Source organism: Carcharhinus amblyrhynchos, chromosome 16, assembly GCF_965287045.1.
Source record: "Carcharhinus amblyrhynchos chromosome 16, sCarAmb.v2.hapA, whole genome shotgun sequence".
Taxonomy (NCBI): domain Eukaryota; kingdom Metazoa; phylum Chordata; class Chondrichthyes; order Carcharhiniformes; family Carcharhinidae; genus Carcharhinus; species Carcharhinus amblyrhynchos.
The window spans coordinates 13411368-13435376 of NC_137339.1; the positions used below are offsets into that span (position 1 = coordinate 13411368).

General features: G+C 40.4%; 1 protein-coding gene across 11 annotated transcripts in view; it reads left to right on the top strand.

The window, feature by feature from the left end:
- Window positions 1–24009, top strand: part of zmynd8 (zinc finger, MYND-type containing 8) — a 104014-nt gene that overhangs the window by 42860 nt on the left and 37145 nt on the right. For 7 of the 11 annotated variants that reach the window (XM_080204713.1, XM_080204714.1, XM_080204717.1 and 4 more), the window contains exons 4-9: window positions 9441–9659; window positions 10346–10459; window positions 11729–11821; window positions 16305–16392; window positions 21547–21602; window positions 22213–22290. In XM_080204713.1, coding sequence (XP_080060839.1) covers window positions 9441–9659; window positions 10346–10459; window positions 11729–11821; window positions 16305–16392; window positions 21547–21602; window positions 22213–22290 — 648 coding nt within the window. The remainder of the gene's footprint in view (window positions 1–9440; window positions 9660–10345; window positions 10460–11728; window positions 11822–16304; window positions 16393–21546; window positions 21603–22212; window positions 22291–24009) is intronic. The other 4 variants (XM_080204716.1, XM_080204721.1, XM_080204712.1 and 1 more) reach the window with 3 other exon arrangements.

The following is a 24009-nucleotide window of genomic DNA, read 5'->3' on the forward strand; positions in this document are numbered from 1 at the left end:
ATTATTTTGGTTTGATGCACATTTCTTCATTATCTTTTACACTACCATGATTTGAAGAGACCCAGTATTGAGATACTAAATTTTCCATCTCAAAACTGATTTAAAATGCTTCTTGATCTGTTGTTTTATAGTTGGAAGTAGTTTCCTTGCCAGTGACTGTGGGAATTTTCCACTCTGGAACAATTCCACTCTGGACGGCACAGTGGCTAGCCCTGCTGCCTCACAGCACCATGGTCCCAGGTTCAATTCTGGCCTTGGGTCACTGTGTGGAGTTTGCGCATTCTCACTGTGTCTGCTTGGGTTTCCTCTGGGTGCTCTGGTTTCCTCCCACAGTCCAAAGATGTGTGGGTTAGGTTGTTTGGCTATGCTAAATTGACCCTAGTGTCAGGAGGATTAGCAGGGTAAATGTGTGAGGTTGTGGGAGTAGGATCTGTGTGGGCTTGTGATCGGTACAGACTCACTGGGCCAAATGGCCTCCTGTACTGTAGGGATTCTATGAAAATAAGTACAGATGTTCCAGTCCTGCTTTTTTGGGGACTAGAAACTGTTGCCTGAGGTCAATGGACCTTTTAATATTCCATTAAATTATCTGTCCCAACCATGACAATTGGAAAATTTACTTACAAGCCCAGTGTTGACTTCCACTGGAGAATGCATCGACTGAATACGTGAGATCTTGTGCTGTTCAGCTCATTGGTAGTGCATCTGCAAGGAGCACAGTAAATCTCATGATGGCTGGACAGGAAGTGGTCTGCCCTGTTGTTGCCATATAAACTCCAATATCTGGGTACCGTGGAAACCATGTTTAAAGAGCACCCAGACAACCATTCACTCGTAAGGGCCTCCAGATCACCACCTTCTCCTGTGTACTGTTTCTAGACTTGGAGCAGTTTTGGTTACCAGCATCAGAGAGTGGTCTGTCAACTGACCCGAAAATCCAGGAAGAAGTCTAACTGCTACAGTCATGAAACTGAATGTTCTAAATTTCCACTGTAGCTGAATTTAGAAGCAGGAGTAGGCCTACATGAGATGTAAGTGGGGTTCCTGACTAGCCCCATGGGATATTTAATCCACTTTTGAGCTGCCATGATAGTTGGGGAAATAAGATTCCAAACTAATTTCCTGATGTTGGGAATTTGATTTTTAGGCTCCTGGCAAATCTTGTTCCCCCACCCACCACAGTTCCCACTGCTGGTGCGAGCAAAAGTTTCCACCTTCTGTGTGGTTGGGAACTGTTTGACGCTGCAAAGTGCCGTTTAGCTTGGCCAGTGCATCTTACTTTCTGAGCTTTTGATGAACTTTGAACTTGTGCTTCGCTGTCAAGGTTTGATATGTTGAATGGCTCTAGCATCTCGGACAGGTTTAGATGCATTTGCCACTATTTTGGTATGTTTGCTATTTGCTTTTTCATTGGTAAATTAGGATGGGGAGGAGTGGTGGTTGATAGTACTGGACCTCTTGGTCTATGACTTTGCTGAGCAAGTGTAGTGGGTTGTTAGAATCCTTAAGTTCTCTGTTGCCTGAATCACAAAACTGTTTCAGGTATTCTCAGAATGTTCACAGACCTCAGTTTAGCTGAAATCTGACTTGCTTGTTTAAGAGCATGTTGATTGTTCTTTTACAGATCCAACAACAACATGTGAGGGAATGTGATCTTTATCTGGGTCACAAATAGCTTCCTCCGAAATATGTTGCTACTGTTTGCCTTTGGTCCAATTTCTGGACTTTAGACACTTGACTGAGAAATGGTCTGTTTTAAATCTAAGCAAGACAGGCTGTTTGACCACATTTGACGCTTTCCTAAATTTCTTGGGCTTTATATTTTCTCCCTCTTCTGTGCTAAATATTGCACTTACTTCTTTCAGCTGCTTTTGTTTTTTTTCACTTGCCTTACGTGTGGTTACAAGTGCCTTCTTAATACTATTATTTTGTATTTCTAATGATTTGTCTCCAATTAGGTTTCCTTGTGTATTTATTGATATGTCGTAGATAAGTTGCAGAGATTCATCTATGACTCTGGTTTCATTTAGATTGTGATCGTGGTAACAATAGAGCATTAATACGTTTCTCCATGAAATCATTGTTCCGTCTTCCTCTGGGCAATAGCAACGTCAGTTTTGCCTTATGTTTTAAAGGCAAGAGCCAAGTGTTGTACCTGCATCTTAGCCAATTGTGTAGTAATTTTGAAATAATTGGGTTGTTCAATGAACTATCATGCAATCATGAGATTTTTCTCACTCTCCCACCACACCCTCCACCCCCTGCCCCGCCCCATAAAATCTTAAACATTTTCCCCTTTGTTTGTTTATTTATCATCTCCATTTCCAGCTTTGCTATGAATGGTATATTTTTAACAATACATACCAGGAACTACATTGTAGCTGTATTTCTGGTGTTTAATATTTTTACTTGATAAATGTTTAACATTGTGATCAGGATACAATTAAACAGAAACAGTGCAGGATCTGTATGTTATCATGCTTAGCTGAAAGGCAAAATGGAGGCATAAGAAAAGAAAATTTTGGTTTCAGCTGCCTTTATTCCATTTTAGCTTATTTTTAAAATATTCTGGTTGATTGAGGATGAATTAGTTCTAGTTTGGATACAATGTAATTTGAGTTCAGTTACTATCAAACTAAAAATACATCAGACCTTAATGAATTGTTTATTGCTATCCATCTGTGAGCTCTGTTCACTATCAAGTATACAAACACAAGTTGGAAGAAACAATCAGAATTTTTTCTCTTTGACAAAATCATATAAATATATTAATAATTAAATATACCAGATCAATATGTAATTACCATGTAAATAATATTGCACTTTTTTCAGTGTTACATATATTTTTGAGCTTTTTATAAATCCACTAACCACCATGTTTTCTGATAGTTACTGGAAGGAAGAAAGAACTTGCATTTGTGTAGTGTCTTTCGTGACCTCAGCTGCCCAAAGTGCATTACAGCCAATGCAGGAGATGTGGTAGCCAATCTGTGGCAGTCAAGTGCCTGCTGACATCATTGAAATGCACGATCATATTGTCTGGTTTTGTTATTCAAGGGATGAATATTGACTTGTAACCTGGAAGAGCTCCTCTTGTCTTCAAATTAAGACACTAATGATCTTTTATATGTTTCTGAGAGGTCATATGGGCCCTCGGTTTAATGACTGAAAGTGCATGACTGAATCAGCGTAATACTGAAGCACTGTTAGCTTAGTGCCACCGAGATCGGCATTTGAATCTGTCATCTTCTGGCGTAGGCAAATGTGCTACCAGAGAGCCAATATTGAAGAGATCAACAGCCATTTCGTTATCAATAACTTGCACATGTATAATATCTTTAATACAGTAGAATATTTCAATATGCCTCACGTAAGAGTGGAGAGAAAAAATTGATGTCAAGCCAAAACAGAACATATTATCAATAGGTTTTAGGGAGAGTCATGAAGGAGGAGAGAGAGGTTGAAGGATTTAGTTATGGAATTCCTGTGCTTAGTATGTTTGCAGAAGACAAAGCTGCTGATAGTGGGTAGGGTTAGGCACAAGAGGCAGGGGTTTGTGGGATGATTTCGAGATGGTTATGGAAATAAGAAATGGTGAGGTTTATGTAGCTAACACACAGGATATTTAGGTTTTAAATGTTTTTTTGATGGGAATGTCTAATGTGGCTAGGCCAGCACTCATTATCCATCTCTAATTGCCATTGAGAAGATGGTGGTGAGCTGCCACCTTGAAAAACTACAGTTCACGCAGTGTAGATACACCCACATCCACAGTACTGTCGAGGGATTTTGCTGGGACACTGATATAGTTCCAGGTCAGGATTGTGAATGATTTGGAGGGGAAATTGAAGGTGGTGGTGTTCCCATGAATCTGCTGCCCTTGTCTTTCTAGGTGGTAGCCATTTCCAAACCCATAATCTCTATCGGAAAAACCTTGGTGAGTTGCTGCAGTGCGCTTTGTAGATGTTTCATTCCCTCCACCATCAGCACAGTGTGTATGTTTAAGGTAGTAGATGGAGTGCTGATCAAGTGGGCTGTTTTATCTTGGATGGTATTAAGCTTCTGGAGTGTTGCTGGACCAGTACCCCATCACACATGTAAGTTTTGTCTTGTAGATGATGAACAGGCTTTGGGGAAATCAGGAAGTGAGTTATTTGCTTCATAATTCCCTACCTCCTGAGCTGCTCTTGTTGCTACGGTATTTATATGATTGATTAGAAACTGAAGTGCACCAATCATAAGCCAGGATGTTGATAGTGGGGGATTCAGATATGGCAATATTGTTGAATGTCAAGAGGAGATGGTTAGATTCTCTATCTTGTTGGCAACAGTTAGTTGGCACCACATTTGCTACTTATTAACGCAACATGAAGTTGTTCAGGTTTGATGCATGTGAACACGGACTAAGGAGTTGCAAATGGTGCTGAATGTTGTGTTTGAAACATAAGAGGGTGAATTTTCCTATCCTGCCCATCGTGGGAATTGTAGGGGACGAGGGATGGGCCATGGAAAGGTATGTTAACCTTGGGCAGGATTTCCCGGTTTCAGGGCAAGTGCGGCTGGAAAATCCCATCCAAGAGCCCTGGAATTCGATGTAATGAGGAGAGAGAGTTGATAGGTCAGCAGAACCTGGTGTGAAATAAGATAGTGGCATAAATCAGTTGAAGTTTACAGTAGTTGGAAGTTGGATTAGTGGTCAATAAAGCATTACAATAACCCAACCTGAAGGTGGCTTAGACGTGGATCAGGGCTTCAGCAGTGGATGGGTTGAAATATAGGAGAAGGCAGACAAAGAGATGGAAGTAGGTGGGTTTTGTGATGGAAAACATTTGAGATTGGAAGCTCCCCTTAGTTCGTATAGGATGACAAGATTATAAATGTCTCATGTAGCCTGAGATAGCTGATCAGGGAGGAGGTTGAAGTTCATGGCAAATATACAGAGCTTGTGGCAACAGAAGCATGTAGACTGGATGTTAGACAAAGAGGCATTAGTGGGGTGAAGAGAAATGGTGGGAGGTACAACTGAGTTCCACCAATATATATGTGGAAGTTGACCTCAATTTCACTAAAGGCAGCATGTAACTGCAGAAGAAGAGGGAGCCAAGGATGGATTCTTGGGGCCTCCTGTGCTGTCTGAGGCTGGGAAGAAAAGTCATTGATGCAGATGCTCTGGCTATAATTATACAGGTCAAAGTGGAACCAAGTGAAGATAATCTCGCTGAGCTGGATAACTGATGCTTCTGGACATGATGAAGTGCAATGCAAATGCAAGTCTTTCCTTTTGTCTGTTCCCTGAGTTCTCTAATCTGAGATACACTCTCAAGTGCCTCAACAAAAATGAAATGACCTTGACTGTTCTGAATAAGTGAGTTGCATGATTTAGCCAAAACACACAAAGTAGTCTAAGGATTGATCCTTGGTTTGTGCTGAGTTGAACTACTTAAATACTCTACATTGATGCTGATACTTGCATAAGAGCAATAATTCCCGTCTTGCTGGATCTACTGAGACCGTCTGCCAGCAAGCTCCAGTTGTCTGTCCATTTTGCTGACTGCGTGCAAATTAATTTATTATTAAACATTTCCAAAACAAGCCATTTTCTATTGATCGCTTCAAAATATTGAGACAAAATAGGGTATGTTTAACGTCATTAATGACCTCCACCCGAGCTTTTAATAGTAAACACACCAAAATCTTTTTACAGTGAATCCAAATGATGAACAGACGTGAAATTAGCATTTTGAAATGGTTTGTAGGGCTGACTATTAAATGGATTCTTTAATCTGGTCTCACCTGTTTTGCAGAATTAGTCATTACCCATACATTTTGATTTCACCTGAGTGTCTGCCTTTTCAGCTTGCCTCTACGCTTTGCTGTTCAGGTTTGTCACTGCCCCAGAATTTGTTGTGTAAATGCAATCATTTTGTAACATCTCAGAACTTGTGTATCTTGCAATAACTACAATGAATGGGACAGAGTTGTCTAAACTCGTGTGAGCACCCATTTTGCTTAGCCCAAATAGGGAGGAAAGCTGGAGTTGTGTGATTCATCAGATGGATCTGTTTGGTGTTAGGTAGTTCCAATTGTCACTTCAGAATTTTCGTTAACATTTTCCATGTTAGAAATATGGCTGAAAAATACCCTCCACTGATCTAGCCCAATCATCTGCATCATGCATTTCTGTATATCCATGAAGATCTAATTATAAACATATGCCTGCGACTGCAGCATTTCTTTCAGTGTAAACAATTCTCATGGTAATTTAAATGTTTGGCTTATTAAATATGGACAGTAATGCTAACCTCACTATCTAAAAAATCAAGAGATTTGGTACACAGCTCTTGAGTTGCTATTTTTTTCAAACATAAACCAATATAGACAGTTTATTTTTATTTAAAATCTTGTCCCAATCTTCCACCAGTTAGCACACACAAGGGTTTGAACATCATTTTTTTTAAAGTGCCAGATGTTTTCAGAAACTGACCAGCTGAAGACAAGTGGATACACAGTGGGGGAAGCCAGTTTTGGCTGTTCAGGGAATCACCATAACCCATTAGAGAATCAACAGAGCAAAGGAGAATAGGCACTTGGTAAGGGGGTTGCCGTAATACTGGTCAGATGTGGAAGGGGTTTGCGTTAGTACTTAATCCTTAGTCCTTGAATGGACCCTCTAGCATTGCAGAGGCAGAAGAGCAAGGAATAACTCTGCCAAGGACATTGGACTGCCGAAAAAGAAGGCTTGAGCTGGCAATGCAGAAATGACTGTCAGATTTTGGAACCTTTGATGATGAGGGGCAGTGCCTCTTGCAAGAAGGGAAGAGCCCTGAGCATCAAGAAGGCATGGGAGAAGAAAGAAGGGCAGGAAGGTAATGGAGACCACACACAGCATCGATCACCAAGGATGGTGTTACTTCATGATGACTGAGAACCAGTGTCACAGGCGATTGCAACTCTCCTTATCCCCTTTTATCATGCAAAACCCCAGAATGCTTCCTAAGCACTAGCACCTTGTTATTTTCCTACTTTGTACACCATGAATAAGAATTGTCACCTTCACTTGTACACATATCAGCCTCTCTTTCTATGCTGCAAAAAGTTATTTCTTTATGCAGACCATGTTATCTTCCTTTTAAACGCTACATGAGCATTATTGTTGTTGAGAAAAAAAATTTAAAATGTAGTTTCAATGTCTTTAATATGGGACTTTGACACAAAAAGGCAGAGTGAAAGTTTGGGGAAAATAGGAGAGTCATGGTTTACTACAGCCAATATAAAGCAAGTAATTTATAATTCAGACTAAATTTAGTTTTTATTAAGCCTGAAATGGCAGAACTGCTCTTCTGTTGCTTTTGTAACTGAGCCAGCCAATAGCATAATTATATATTTAATGAAACAAAACTTTCTCTTTCCTCTTCTCTTTCTCTTAACTCTCCCCTGTTCTTGCAAAGAAAGTTAAGCCTGTGTTCTTCAGTTTTGTTAATTTAACACATCTGGTGTTAAATTATGACAATTGGGAAACCAGACATGTTTGTATTTCAAAAAACTTCAATTAGTTTACATTCTTGCCAACTATGGTTGTGTTTTCTGGAAATAACTCTTAATTGGATATTTAATATTTCTCATACTTCAGGTTTTTTTTGAGTTTATACAGTGAGCATTTTCAAGTGCACTGAAACCACCAACTAAATACAATAAAGTTTAGAAGCTCTAAGAGTGCGACAGCACTCCTGCGTATTAACTTACAATTTCAGTTGTGAGTGGGGATGGAGAGATTAAAAATAATATGTTTTTGATTATGGCTCCACCTGTGGAGGAATTGTGGACATGATTATTACCAGGGGAAAGACAAGTAAATAGCCATGAGTTCTAGTAGGACTATTTTTAAAAATTTGTAACAAAAGTGCCTTGGATTAAAGCTCAGTTCTGGGTCAAATAGAAAACCAAAGTTGTGGTTTGGTCTTAGAGAGCAGGGGGAGGCTTGTGTGGTAAATTTGTAGCGGGCTTTGGTGGGGGAGGGGAGGTGCGGTGTGGGGTCTGCGCATGCTTAGACAGTGGCATGTTGGAGGTTGCATGTGGCTTCTGGAATCCTCTTCTTCAGGTACCATGCCCCAATAGGATGGTTGGCAACCATGGGCGTCCATTAGATTGGTCCTTGATTATGCTTGGCAAAGTACTGCAGTGGTTTGCTGTTGCCTTCTGCAGTATAGCTAACCAGGAAATTCTCCTGCTCTTGAATGCCTGCTATCAGGCATAGTGAAAGGACTTACAGGCTGATAATGAATCCATTTGGCCACATTCTGCGCACACCTTCCATGGTCATCAAGTCCCACAGTGGGACTTGACCCTGTATCTTCTGGGCCAGAGGTAGGGATATTACAGATGAATCACTGGACCTACCTAGTTTCTGGGATAATATCATTGAACGTACTGTCTTGAATTTTGAGCAATGTTTTTCAAATGCCCTATTTAGATACTAGGTTTTCTGGTATGACTATTTGCTTGATCAATATTAACTTACTATTGCTGTTAAAATGGCAGAATAATTGTGAGCCTTGGAGAATCTGACTGATAGCTCATTGGGCTCTACTAAATTGAATGGGGTTAATAGTATGTGTAGTAATGGTTGGCTGCCAGATGAACAAAAATTGGAAGGGGGAATCATAATTAAAATGCGTTGAAGGCCAGCAGGTGTTTTCTAGGACCATCACCAGAAAACCTGTTTCTTTTAAAAAAAAACAAAATGGTAGTAGCTTTGATGACTGCTGATAATAGGACATAAGTAATGTTGTAAAGAACGTACATGTTAGTATGCATTGCTAATATCGGTACAGTATTGCTAAGTAAATCTAGTTGGTTTAAATATTTTTAGTATTGTTAAATGCAGAAGATGTGAGATGTCTTAACCTTGATGTAGTGTAATTAGAATACCGGTACTTGTTAGGTATCAAATTGCTTATTCAGATGGAAGGGTTTCTGTTACATTTTCACAAAAATCTACAAATTTTTTCCTCAAGTTTTCTTGAATGCTAAAATTAATAAATACAATTGGACATAGCCTTCTGTGTTTTTTTTTCTCTGTCTTAATAGTGCAAATATCTGCAACTTTTAATACATTTTTTCTATTTTGTAATCTTTTTCTTGCAAGACTAATGTATGGAAAATTAAATGCATGTCTTGGAAGTATAAAGCACAATTGTCTGAATCACCGACTTGCTTCTTTTTTAATTAAAAAAAACAAGCTTGTCACTAATTTGTCATCTCCTGAATATCTTATACTATTCTGGCAAACTTGTGTCACTAGACAGTTGTTACTATTGCATCCTTAACCATCTGGTGTTTGGGATGAGAAGCCTAACAGAACTGGTATTTTTTTTGCACCCTAACAATTGCTGATCATCCCATTTTGAAACCAAGCCTGTTTCTCTTGCCTGCCATTTCAGTTGACACTTAGACGTGGTCCCTTTGCTTCTATGAAGCAGCCATTCACCAAAGACCTTCTTCATGTTGTACCACAGGATGGTCGAAATGACTTCTATTGCTGGGTGTGCCACCGGGAGGGCCAGGTTCTGTGCTGCGAGCTCTGTCCTCGTGTCTACCATGCAAAGTGTTTAAAACTGAACGCTGAACCGGAAGGGGACTGGTTCTGTCCAGAATGTGAGGTATGGTAAAAGATAGTTAAAACTATGGTGAGGGAAATGGGCATGAATTCATTCAAATTCATTTTTATTTTTTAAAAAAGTGGGATTTTTATATTGATTATATGTTATAAATCTGATTAAAAGACGCATGTAGTCACTATTCCTGGGGTAAGGTTCATCAATAACACAAACTGGTATGGATACAGGGAACTGACTGAGTTGCTAAGAATGTGATTAGCATTCTATAACCTTGGTAAAACATATGTACATCATTAACCCTTTGAGCAATAAAAGTAGACTTTTAATCAAAGAATCCTCCAATTTACTTTTCCTAAGCTGATGGTTTTGTAGTTTTATTAATTTCTCTAATTGCACTTTTATAATCAGTAGCTTTTAAAAGTTGGAAAATATACAATTCAAGAAGTTTTTCAAAGGGTTAATGCAAAATCTTGGTGTTAAATCTGCTGGCTTTGGCCTTGTTTGGTATCCTTGCCATTCAGTCCGTTGTGCAATTCATGAATGAAAATAATGTCTGTCTGAAGATTAAGATTGCACTTCCTGGAAGGCTGCATTTGACCAGTGTTGATGTGTTCTTATTCTGCTGAGGTGGTTCTGCAGCTGATTGGAAGTTTGTGCCCAAAACAAATTAAATGTAAGCAGATTTTGTTTTTTTTAAAAAAATAATTTTAAATCTGTTTGCTTCACAGAAAATCACGGTTGCTGAATGTATTGAGACTCAGAGTAAAGCTATGACCATGCTCACTATAGATCAGTTGTCTTATCTGCTGAAATTTGCACTACAGAAGATGAAGCAGCCAGGAGTAAGTAAAAATGGCAATGCTGTGAGCTCCTCTCTTTGTTGTTTCTCCCTCGTGACTTCCCCTTGTGACATGCTGCTGATGCCAGTTGAGATGATTGAATTGGCTGTGGCTCTTAAATGGTCGTGAGATGACTTTCCATTGGAGGGGTGGGGGAAACCAAATGTGTGGCCAAAATTCACCTTATGCAGCTAAGTATTATGAATTATACCGCATCTTATATTTATTTGGAATTAAGACAAATTGAAGCCGCTCTTTATGTTTATGCATTGACAGTCAAATAGAATGGTTTGCAAAAGTCAAAAACTGCAACAGCTACGTAATCAGCATGGTTATTTGATGCTCATGTAGAGAAAGAAGTCAGAATTGCCAGTCACTCGAAACATGAGACACTTTAATATTTAGTACGCCTTCATGAGACAGCAGTACTTGCAGGAAGATCTGCTGCCTCTGTGGGCCTCTTTTCATGGTTTGTTTAATAGCTCCATCTCCAGCTGTCAAACGTGGCAGGAGCTCTGTTGCAGAGCTAAAAACAGTGTGAAATGTCTCTCAGCTTCTTCCTCACACACAAAGCTGCAAATGGAAAGTGAGAGAAATGCCATGTTTTCAGAGATCAATGATATCTTGGGGTAATTTTGGTTTCCCTTTTCTCATATTTGTCTGCCAGTTTTTTTTTTGTTGGACCCTTTTCTGTGCCTTTGATCAAGAGAATTGGTACATGGCCAGTTCCAAGCCTCCTGTCAGTGCCTTTTTCAGTTGGTCTCCTATGGAGTCACCATGGCTCATCCAGCCGAGATTATCCACTGCAATTTTACTTGTATTTATTGCCTTACTGCTAATGGGAGATGCTGCATTAATTGTGTGGCATCACTCATTACATGTGGCTTGGGGAACGTAAAACTGTATATAAATATCCCTGCTCGGTGCTACTTGGCACTGTGGATTAACACTGTCTCTGTCATCTTACTGTCTGTGAGGGGACTATCAACTCTTGATAGGACAATTATTTATCATTACTCTGATCCATTTAGAACATTTCACCACTTGGGCAGCAAACTCTGCTAAATGTAGTAATTTGTGGATTTGTCATGCTATGACAAATCATTTGTCTTAATTGTGGAGCAGTTATGTTTTACCTGAACATGAAGCCAAACTCTTGCTTTGAAAGGAAATTGAAACTTAAATCTTTTTAAATATTTTATCTGAGCATGCATTTTGTCACTGACTATTTCCCTGATTTGCTTCTTAAAATTCTGTGCTGCCTTTTAACAGACTGAGCCCTTCCAGAAACCAGTTTCATTGGAACAACATCCTGATTATGCTGAATATATCTTTCATCCAATGGACATTTGCACACTTGAAAAAGTAAGTCTGGAGTGTGAGACTTTTTTGGTTTGTGTTGCTATTGGACAGTAGTTCTGTTCACCTTTGATTGTTAGAACCCCTACAGTGCAGAAGGAGGTCATTCGGCCCATTGAGCCTGCACCGACAACAATCCCACCCAGGTCCTATCCTTGTAACCACACATATTTACCCTGCTAGTCCCCTTGACACTATGGGGCAACTTAGCATGGCCAACCCACCTAAGCCACAAATCTTTGGAGTGTGGGAGGAAGGCCCAGCAACCAGAGGAAACCCACACAGACACAGGGAGAATGCGTAAACTCGACAAACAAACAGTCACCCAAAGCTGGAATTGAATCCGGGTCCCTGGCGCTGTGAAGCGGCAGTGCTAACCACTGTGCCATTTGCTTATTCTTCCTTTTTGTTTAATTCCCCCCTCCCTCCCCGCTGCCTATCATTGCATCCTGGCTTCAAAGTTCTGTACATTTGTATATTTTAGTTTTAACAGTTTACTTTGCTTCTATCCGGTACCATCCAGTGGCAGGGTTTGAATATGACAATAATATACTTTCATAAACATGGTAGCATTTCTTCCTCAATTATCTGTCAAGGCCAGGTGTCCTAATGTTATGGTACTTTTTTCCAGTCTTTACTTCATGTGAAAGTTGACAAATTTTGATTCTCTGCACCTGTTTTAGTTGCACTTTTTTTTAAGCAGCTTTTGGTGAAATCTTTTTTGGCTGACTTGTGGCTTCAGCTCCCCAAATCCATTGCACTCCTGAGACACTGAAAGTCTGTCTATCCCAGCATTCAACAGATTCAACATTGGAGCATCCATAATCCTGAGAATTCCAAAGATTCTCAATCCTCTGCAATCTCCCCTCACCTCAGTCCTAAATGATTGTCCCCTTATCTTGAGAGTGTGCTCCTGTGTTTTAGGTTTCCTAGACAGTGGAGCAACCTTTGTGCCTACCCAGGAAAACCCCTTTGAAGTCTCGTGTGTTTCCATGAAATCACCTCTGATTCTTCTAAACTGCAGACAATATAGGCCTAATGTGTTCCAGTTGCTGTCATGGAATGACTCTCTTACCCCAGGGACCAGACTAGTGAGTCTTTGCTTTACTGCTTTCAATCCAATGGCATCCTTTCCTGAAATATGGAGACCAAAACTGAACACACATCTTCAGGTGTGGTCTCACCCTGCCCAGTCCTTTATTCTTGTACTCCAGTCGTCTTGTACTAAAGAGTAATGTGCCATTTACCTTCCTAATTGCTCATTGTACCTACAGCCCCATGTTAAAGTTTATTTATTAATCACAAGTAGGCTTACATTAACACTGCAATGAAAGTACTAGTCACCACACTCCAGCACCTGTTTGGGTACATTGAGGGAGAATTTGGCATGGCTGATTCACCTAACCTGCACATCTTTGGACTATGGGAGGAGACTGGAACACCTGAGGAAACCCATGCAGACATGGGGAGAATGTGCAAACTCCAGACAGATTTCCAAGCTGGGAATTGAACCCAGGTCCCTGGTGCTGTGAGGTGGCAGAGCTAACTGCTGTGCCACTATGCCACCCCAATCACTGTGCCACACCAAAGACTCTGAACTCTGAACATCAACATCTGCAAGGCCCACATCTCCTTTTTAAAAAAAATCTGCTTGTTTATTATATACTTTATAGAGCTAGGTGCTGTATATATGTAAGTCCTTTTGTTTTTGACTAGGTTATTTTACCCCAAATTTTGAATTCCCTACCAAGTGAAATGTCTTCCCTATGATCAACTTATTAAGCTCCTTCATGATTTTAAAGACTTCCTTGGCCTTCTATTGACAAGAGCCCCAGGCAGTTTAATCTTTCTTCCTTCAATTTGGTCTGTTGTATTTGGTGCAGCCAATGTGGCCTTCTCTACATTGGGGAGACTAAATGCAGACTGGGTGACTACTTTATGCAACACCTTCACGCTGTCCATGACCCCCAACCTTCTTGCTTACCATTTTAGTTCAGTGCTATGCTCTCCCACCCACATGTCCATCATTGGCCTGCTGTAAGTGCTCCAGTGAAGCCCAGTGCAAGCTGGAGGAGCAGCATCTCCCTTGGGCACGTTCAGCCCTAGAGACTCAACATTAAGTTTGGCAGCTGTGGATTATGACTCTTCTCCTCCACCTTAAACCCTTTTTAAAAAATATCCTATGTATTTATTGTCTCAATGCAACACTCATCCGCACCCCACACTACAACACCAGGTTGTGTGTCTTTTGTTCTTATAAGTTGTGACATTTTGTTGCAATTTCTCACAGCTACACTTTAACATCTAAAACATTGCCCTTTAGTTCTGACGAAGAGTCATAAGGACTCAAAGCGTTAATTCTGCTTTCTGTCCTTACAGATGCTGCCAGATGTGCTGAGTTTTTCCAATATTTTCTTGTTTTAGATTTCAGCATCTTCATTATTTTGCTTATTTTAATTTTTCCTAATAGTTATAATCTCTTTTCTGACATCATCCTTGTAAATCTTTTCTGCACCTTCCTCAATATGTCTAAATCCTTTTGGTAATATGAAAAACTGGAATGTATGCAGTACTGCATTTTAAGTGTGTCTGACCAAAGATTAAACATTCAAAGGAAACTTCTCAATTCTATCCATCCAGAAGTTTACTCTATTACTTAGCTTGTATTTCTATACCTACATTACTACAGTTAATAATTTCTGAATCTGTACCCCAAGATCATTTTGCCCTTCTATTCCACATGTAAATACATGGAAGTTCTGCTGACTGCATAACCAAATTTTCCCTGAACATCGATATCTTGTCCAGGGGACACTGAAACATCCCTGGTAATTAAAATAAAATTACACTAAAAATGAATGGAGGCTGCTTTTAGTTTGATTAAAGTTCTTCAATATTGCTTATCCATTAAAGGTCACTTCACTGACTTCTCTCAAATTTGATTTTCTTCTTTACCTAGCATGTTAATTCAGTATTAATTGTAGTTATGTGGTGGGCAGTGTAATGACTTTGATCAGCCCATTGACGTTGGCCTATTGGAGTATGAACTCCCTGATTAAGGATCCAATTGATGGGCCAATCAGGGAGTCTTGGCTTTGTGCTGAAATGGGACTGTCAGTTCCTCTGACACCCCCGGAAGTAGACTGCTAGCAGTCTGTGCACTGCTGTTAGTGTTTGTAAATAAAGGGATTTTGATGAAGGGACTTCTGCCTCTGCAGATTTATTGCAGGCAGCAACTGGGGATTTACATAAACCCTATAAGTAGATACAGTCTAAAACTATGGTGATTGGAAGTGCATGTTTACAAATTGTAACTGCATAAATAAATGTAAAATGAGTCTGTATATAAAAAAATATGTAAGCGTGTGTAAAGGTTGGCTCTAGTTGTATCCTTCACCAGTTGGCTTTTTGGGATAGAACACCGCATGTTGGAATATTTGCATCCAGTCTCCATCAAGCAAACTACTTTTCGAGGGACAAATCATTGAATTTAACAAGGTTTCAAGTTAAATTGGGTTTTGGTTTGTGTGAATGAAGCTCATTCGTAACCATTTATATAGTTGTGACAGATTTTTAAAATATTTACTAATTTATTAGTTGCAAGTGATGATAGCTGTTATTGCCCTTTGAAGAATTTGGAATGCAGAATCTTGAGACAAATTGCTTCATTTTTTATGACACAGGCCAGTCATGTACTGCCTCACTTTCCAATATGAAAATTTGGGTAACTGTCCAAATCTGCACTCTTACTGGTAAAATCCCCAGCTAATTTGAACTATGTTCTTGTTGATCAACTGCTTGATCAATCTGTCAACATCAGCTATATTAGAAGAGACTGTAGAAATGCTACGGCATACAGAGGCCAGATCATAGAATCCCTATAGTACAGAAGGAGACCATTCAGCCCATTGAGCCCGCACCGACCACAGTCTCACCCAGGCCTTATTCTCGTTCTTATCAAAGATGGTTTATATTATATGAACTCTCCAGAGTGATGGTCATATTATACAAAATGATACGCATGCCTCTGAGTCGCAAGATTCCAGATTCAAATCCCACTCCAGGGCTTGAGCACAAAAATCTAGGCTGATGCTCCAATGCAGTACTGACCGAGTATCAGAGATACCATTTTTCAGATGAAATGTTAAACCAAGGCCCCATTTGCCTGCTTGGGTGGATGTAAAAGGTCCCGTGGATTACTTTAAAGAAGAGCAGGAAAACTATCTCCATTGCCATGGCCAATATTTGTCCCTCAATCAACATCACAAAAACAAGTCATCTGGTCTTTATCATCTTGCTGGTCATGGGAGTTTGCTGTGGACATATTGGCTGTCCCATTCGTAATTGCAACAGTGACTTCACTTCAAAAATACTTCATTGCCTGTAAATTGCTTTGGGATCCCTGATGTTTGTGAACAGTGCTATATAAATGCAAATCTTTCCTCCTTCATTTTTTTTCCACTGGTGAGTATGGCTGTATTTTTTTCAGAATGTCAAGAAGAAGATGTATGGTTGCACTGAGGCTTTCCTTGCTGATGTCAAGTGGATATTGCACAACTGCATCATATATAACGGTGGTAAATATTTTAATGTGCTACTAGGAAACATGTTCCCCGCTAACATTTTAAGCAATATATACTGCTAAAAGCTACTCTAGTCTTCAGTTCTTCATGGGCACTTATAGTAAAAGGACACCCTGGTTTTATATGATTGGTGGTATAATTCATAATTATAGTTTTTTTCAAACTTATAATTATGTTGAGAAGTTCAGCATCATAAAGTGAACATAAGTTGCATGTATTCAAAAAATTTGACCCTTTTGCCTTTTGGCATTTGCATAAACTGAACTAAAGATAACCACAAAATCAGGTGCAGAAAATCACTTCATTAAAAATGGCTGAATATATGTGATTTTTAGATGTGAGGTGAAGACCATATCTGGAACTTTCCTGCACTTCATTGTTCTTGTGCCACCTTTCTAATAAAACTCTAGTAGTTGTAGCTACACATGTTGTGTATAATTTCCTCTAATATTGTGGAGTTTTCATCCCAGATATTACCTCAAATTGAACTACTGTTATGGATTTGCATAAAAACTTTACCTTAAAGACCCCTAAATGTATACCATCGAAAGTGCGTTTCTGAGCTTGGTTATTGGTTTATTAAACAATATCCTCCTATCATACCGTATTGTATGCAGCTTATCCACTCCAGTCTCTGAGGTATGAAATATGTCCAAACCAAAGGAGTGAGTTCTGCTGAAAATTATGCTCAAAATACTAATTCATTGACTGCCACAGACTATTTTCTTCCTATTTGGTGTTAGGAGACCTCTGGGTTCTTCTCTGAATGAGTGAGAGAGAAAGGACAGTGAATATTATGCTATTCAGCATTGGAAGGCATTGCAGTTAAGCCCAACCTTGTCCCTTCTCACTGTCCACATGTGGCTATTGTCTAGCAGGGAAAACTGAAGTGTGATGGAATGGAACACTTGCTGTTTCTTTTTCTCTCCACTAGCGTCTATTGACAAGTGAAAATGAAGACACTAGCTATCATCGAAACCCTGCAGTGCAGGAAGAGGCCGTTTGACCCATCGAGTCTGCACGGACCACAATTCCACCCAGACCCTACTCCCATATCCCTACATATTTACCCGCTAATCCCTCTAACCTATACATCTCAGGACCCTAGGGGGCAATTTTAGCATGGCCAATCAAGCTAACCCGCCCATCTTTGGACTGTGGGAGGAAACTCATGCAGACACGAGGCGAATGTGCAGATTCTGCACGGACAGTGACCCAAGCCAGGAATCGAACCCCTCCACCTGGAGCTGTGAAGCAGCAGCACTAACCACTGTGCTACCATGCTGCTTCTGGTTTGATAGCGCTCGACTAGTGCTCTAGTAGAGATCTGCTACCTTGGTACAAACTAAAGGTTAAGTCTGGAATGTTTTGGGCATGTTACACATCTAAAACATTTACCCATTGAACTAGTAAAGAGCTGCATCTCCCCAGGGTGGCATAGTGGTTAGCACAGCTGCCTCAGTGCCAGGGTCTCCATTCGATTCCTGGGTCACCATCTGTGTGGAATCTACACGTTCTCTCATTGTCTGCATGAGTTTCATTTGGGCGCTCCGGTTTCCTCCCACAGTCCCAAAGACATGCTGGTTATGTGCAATGGCCATGCTAAATTCTCCCTCAATGTACCCGAACAGACACCATAGGATTTTCACAGTAACTTAATTACAGGGCAGCACAGTGGTGAGCACTGCTGCCTTACAGCTCCAGAACCTGGATTCAATTCTGGTCTGTGTTGCATTTGCACAGTCTCCCCATGCTTGCACGGGTTTCCTCTGGGTGCTCTGGTTTCCTCCCGCAGTCCAAAGATGTGCAGGTTAGGTTGATTGGCCATGCTAAATTGCCCCTTACTATCAGGATAAATAACATGGGGTTATGAGGATAGGGCCTGGGTGAGATTGTTGTCAGTGCAGGCTCAGTGGGCCGAATGGTCTCCTTCTGCACTGTAGAGATTCTATGGTCACAGAGACTGCAAATGGACTGAGAGATACCAGCTATATACTTTACTGTTATGAATACAATTCTTTGACTGAAGGGGAACTATGTTGGTTTAAAATGTGGGTCACTTTGTTAGCTAACAGATGTACAGTTAGTCTGTTTTTCTTCTGATCCATGTTTTCCCCTCCATGCCAAGTTGACTCCTTGTCACATACTTCTGACATTTTGCCAAGTAATCTTATTTGAACTTTGGTTCCTAAGCTCATAGATACAAGTCTTCAGCCAGTTGGGTTAGCTTCATATGACACTAATTCTGGACGTAACAAAAGAAACATACCTGACAATATCTCAAATGTGGTGCTGAAGGCCTATCTTCCAGAACTAGCTGGACTTAGAGGTGATCTATCTCAGTACACCTACAGTACTGGTGTCTGCCTAACACTCTGAAAAATTGTTCAGATATGTCCTGTCTGCTCAAGCAGGACAAATCCGTCACAACCAATTACTTCCCCATCAGCTTACTCCCAACCATTAACAAAGTGATGGAAGAAGTCATCAACAGTGCTATCAATCAGCAATTTTTCAGCAGCTGTATGTTCAGTGCCCAGGTTGTGTTCTGCCAGAACCACTCTGCTCTAGCCCTTAATACAAACTTGGCCCAAACAGGGACACAGCTGTATTCCAGAGTCATTGCCCTTGACAGGTAAGTGGCTTTTGACAAGTCTGGTACCATGGGGGCCAAAGAAGTCTGAAGTCAATGACAATAGGGAGAGGGGGGTAATTCTCCAGTGGCTGCTCTCTCATCTGGCACAAAGAAAGCTGGCTGGCGTTATGAAAGCCATGATGTGGAGATGCCAGTGTTGGACTGGGGTAAACACAGTAAGAAGTCTCACAACACCAAGTTAAAGTCCAACAGATTTATTTGGTACCACAAGCCACTAGCTTTCGGAGTGCTGCCCCTTCATTAGGAAAGTGAATCAGGTCAGCACGTAGCTGATGAAGAGGCAGCACTCTGAAAGCTAGTGGCTTGTGCTACCAAATAAACCTGTTAGACTCCAACCTGGTGTTGTGAGACTTCTTACTGTGGTTATGAAAACCATTCAGCTCAAATCATTGTTGTGGATGTTTCTTAGGGTAACACCCAGGCCCAATTATTTTCAGCTTCATTAATAATCTGTCCTCCATCATAAAGTCAGGTTGCTGATGAAAGCAGTGTTCAGCTCCACTTTGCTTCATTATCTGAAGAACTAGTCTATGTCCATGAGCAGCAAGATTTGGCTGATAGGCAAGTAATGTGTGCATCACAGACAACGGATATTTTCAATGACAGTATCCATAGGTGGGTCTCCCATGACATTCAATATCATAGCCATCACTAAGCCTCCTAAGATCAACGTGCTGGAGTTCACTGTTGACCAGAAACTGAACTGGACCATTGATATTCATGTTATCACTAGCTATTCTGTGGCAAGTGGTTCACCTTCCAACTTCCTAAAGAGTCTGTACAGCTAAGGAGAAACTATGAATGCAAGTTCTTCTTTGCTTGTAAGTGAGGAGTGTGATGGAATGCTCTTGTTGCTCCAGTAATCTTGAAGCTGGTCACTAACCAAGATAAAGCAGCCTGTTTGATTGAGCCCCTCCATCAATGAATTTCCTCCACTGGCAGAGTGTATTACTTACAGGATGTACTGCAGCAGCTCACCTATGCTTCTTAGCAGCACCTCTATGACCTCCAACACATAGAAGAAATAGAGCAGCAGTAGCGCGAGAGCACTGCCTTTTCCAAGTCCTTCTCCAATCCACCCATCATGCTAACTTGGGCATATATTGCCATTTCTTCACTGATGCAGAGTCAAACTCTTCGATCTCTCTATCAGCTTTGTGGGAACACCTTCAACACATGGACAACAGCAGTTCAAGAAGGCAGTTTACCACCACTTTCTCAAAGGCAGTGAGGGATGGGCCATAAATACTGCCCTTGTCAGCAAAGGTTGAATAAAGAATAATTAATTGCAAGAGGCAAAATATGCTTTATTTGATCCTGTCCTCACCAATCCCCCCACATGCACTTTGCAATAAGGATTAAGAATTAATGGTTAATGACTGAGTGGATGTAAACTCTTCTTCTTTTTGCACAGGAATGTTCAGTTTAACTCTAATGCCCTTTTGCTACCCCAACTGAGAGAAACTAACTGATGTAGATTAGGGATCAAATTAAGGAACTTTATGCCCTATATATCTCAACTACTAGAAAGATAAACTTACCTAAGCTGATGAACTATACTTCTCTCCTTTATTCCTTGGGGGCAGCATAGTGGCAGAGTGGCTAGCACTGCTATCTCACAGTGCCAGGGACCTGGATTCGATTCCTGGCTTGGGTTTGCATGTTCTCCCCATGTCAGTGTGGGTTTCCTCCAGATGCTTAAGTTTCCTCCCGCAATCCAAAAATGTGCTATTTAGGTGCATTGGCCATACTAAGTTCTCCCTCAGTGTACCCGAACAGGTGCCTGAGTGTGGCAACGAGGGCATTTTCATAATAACTTCATTACAGTGTAAATGTAAGCCAACTTGTGACTAATAAATTAACTACTTGAAAGTGGCACTTCAATAAAACTGCTGCCCTGGTGTAATCATGTGGACACTGATATCTTAAGGGTGTCAACAAAGTCAGGAATTTTTGATGAATCTGCTTTGTTTTTCATGTTTGTTTCTGACTGTACTTTTATGGAAGCAATTTAAATTAGTCCAGCGCATTTCTAATCTATTACATATGTAACTTTGAAAATTTAATTTGTCTTTTTATGGTACTCTTACCACTGAGTCTGAGGAATGATGGAAAAGCTTCAACAGCATAATGCAGCCCAGAAGAAGGAAAACATTTGGAGACCTTCTTACTGATTCTTGAAAAAGTGCTGCGGGATATTTTTTGTTTACCCAAAACAGGTAGAAAAGCTGTTGATCTCATCTAAAGGTTGGCATTCCTGACAGTGTAGCACGCTGGCATTCCTGCACTGAAGTGTCCATTTAGATTGGACTCAAAGCTAGGCCTTGAGTATGTGACCTTGTTTTTCAGGGATAAGTGTGCTGCCACTTAGCCAAGTAAACTAGCAGAAATGTGCAATACACTGTTGTTGTTAGATTAGCATTGTTATTGAATGAAATGTTAGCAATCCAGTGTTCTGTTTTTAAAGTCAATAATAGGTTTTTGTATTGCAGCCAATCACAAACTAACGGCAACAGCAAAGGTGATCATCAAAATCTGCGAACATGAAGTAAGTATGAGCAAGACGTTTGTATAGCCATAACAACACAACACTTCTGCCTCAGTAAAGCAATAAAATACATAAACATGAAATCAAAATAGGTGGGCAGAACGGTAGCACAGTGGTTAACACTGCTGCCTAAGTGTCGGATTTGATTCTTGGGTGGGTGACTGTACAGACTGCACACAAACATTCTTCCCGTATCTGCATGGGTTTCCTCTGGGTGCTCCGGTTTCCTCCCATAGCCTGAAAGACGTGCTGGTTAGATGCGTTGGCTGTGCTAAATTCTCCCTCAGTGTACCCGAACAGGCGCTGGAGTGTGGTGACTGGAGGATTTTCACAGTAACTTCATTGCAGTGTTAATACATGCCTACTTGTGACACTAATAAATAAGCTTAGGCTAGGCATATCATTCAGGCCTTTAAGCAACTGAAAGAGAAAGGTTAGGCTAACCTTTTTTGTTAGATTCTTATCAAGAATCTTGTTCTCCTTCTGTCTTTCAGACACTGCTCATTTTCTATCCTTCAGATTTTTCGCATTTATGTGTCTATTGTACCTTTGGTTATATTAAAGTCAGTAATTCCAACATAATATGCTTTTCTTTTTGTCAAAAAAATAGATGAATGAGATTGAAGTTTGTCCAGAATGTTACTTGGCAGCGTGCCAGAAGAGAGACAACTGGTTCTGTGAGCCTTGTGTAAGTTGAAGTTTCCTGACAAACTGTAAATAACAAACTCCACAGAGTGCTCACGGTAGCAGAATGCTGATTACTTGAGCTTTAGCTTAATTCTCTGTTTTTGTTTTCTAAGTTCTTAAGAACCTTGACTGTCAGTTAAGTACTAGTTATTTTTAGGACCCTGAAATATTCAGCTATATCTTAGTCATCAGGCATGTGTGTTTGAAAATGCAGCCAAGTGCACTTTGGCTTTCGGCATTAAAAAAAAGAAAACCAGTTCCACAACCGAGTCAACAACTTGCCAGCAGCTGAACATGCCTGCCAGCTGACTTCAGAAATTGCACTTAAAACTGGTCTGATCTCCAATTGGCCTGTAGATTTTCTGAAGAACAGTCTTAATTGATTCAGAAAGGTAGAACAGTTACGCCTGTCAGCTTTTCAACAGAATGCCTTATGTGAAGTCCGCATATCCCACACAATAGCACATTGATCTGGATTTTGCAGTTATAATAGTAGAATTGTCGGCATTTACCATCATTACAGTTGAGAAACTGGCAGCCACTTCCGGCACCCACACGTGTTGTTAAATGTGGAAATTTGAAAGTATATGTCAGTGATTCTTTGCTTTTCATTTGGAGTGTGACCACAAAGACGGAAATCCGTAAAAATTTTTGAATTTATCTGAACTGGCAGTTTTTAATCTTGCTGTGCACAGCCTGATTAAAGTTACACCTTGTTCAGATGTGTAATTTGGCTTCTAATGGCATACTAAGCACCAATTATTGCTGAAAAACCAGTCTATTTGTAAACAAAAAAACTAATTTTATATTTGTGGAATGTCAAATTTCTCTATTTAAGATTTTTAATAAAACATTTGAGAGGTTTCCTTGATATTTTGGCCCTACCATAATCCCATTTCTTTGTCCTGATGTTTCTGTTGCTTTCTGTAAAATGGTGGGAGGGGGTTTCACAGCAAGGAGCAGGGGCTGGCTTTCAACAACTTGTCCCAATATCCTGATGGCTATCAGTGCTATTTGAGCAAGAGACCTTATTAATGCCAGCGGCATCAGGATAAGGCCCTGATATGGACATTAATTGGCCACTTAAGGGCCTCAACTGTTGGCCTCCACGGGTTCACCAAACTTCTCACAGGTAAGGGCACAGATTCTGCCCTATATAACCATTATCCTTTTTTGCTAGCGTTCCAATTTCTAACTTTGTTCAATTGCCTACTTTCTATTCCCCGCCTTCCACGAAGACTGTGCCTATCATTTATCATCTTCAAGTCTCCATCTTCAGCAAATTTAGTAATTTATCGTTTGTCTAGTGGGATAGGCAAAGGGTGATTGCTTCTTGAAGTGCTGCTGCACAGTGCCAGTGAAATTGTGATATAGTGCCATCTTGTGTTCAAAATGTATAGTGCCTGTTTCAAAAAAGTACAATATTGAGTTTTGCAGTTGACCTTTTATCAGTATTTCAGTAATATTTTCAAAGCAAAAGCTGACTGTGCTTAATTTCCAATCCCTCCTTCCCCTCCCACTCTTGAGGCCGATCACTTTGTTGCGGTAATTTAGATTGAATACAACAGGGCCACAAACTTCAGTTCCCTCTCACCGTGAAGTATAGTAACTCTGAATTCAAGAAGAGAACCAGTAAATTGTTCCCAGTAAATATTACTGGGTGCACTGATCGAATCGCCCCTCAAAGTATTATCCATGCTCGAAGACGGGCAATGATGGT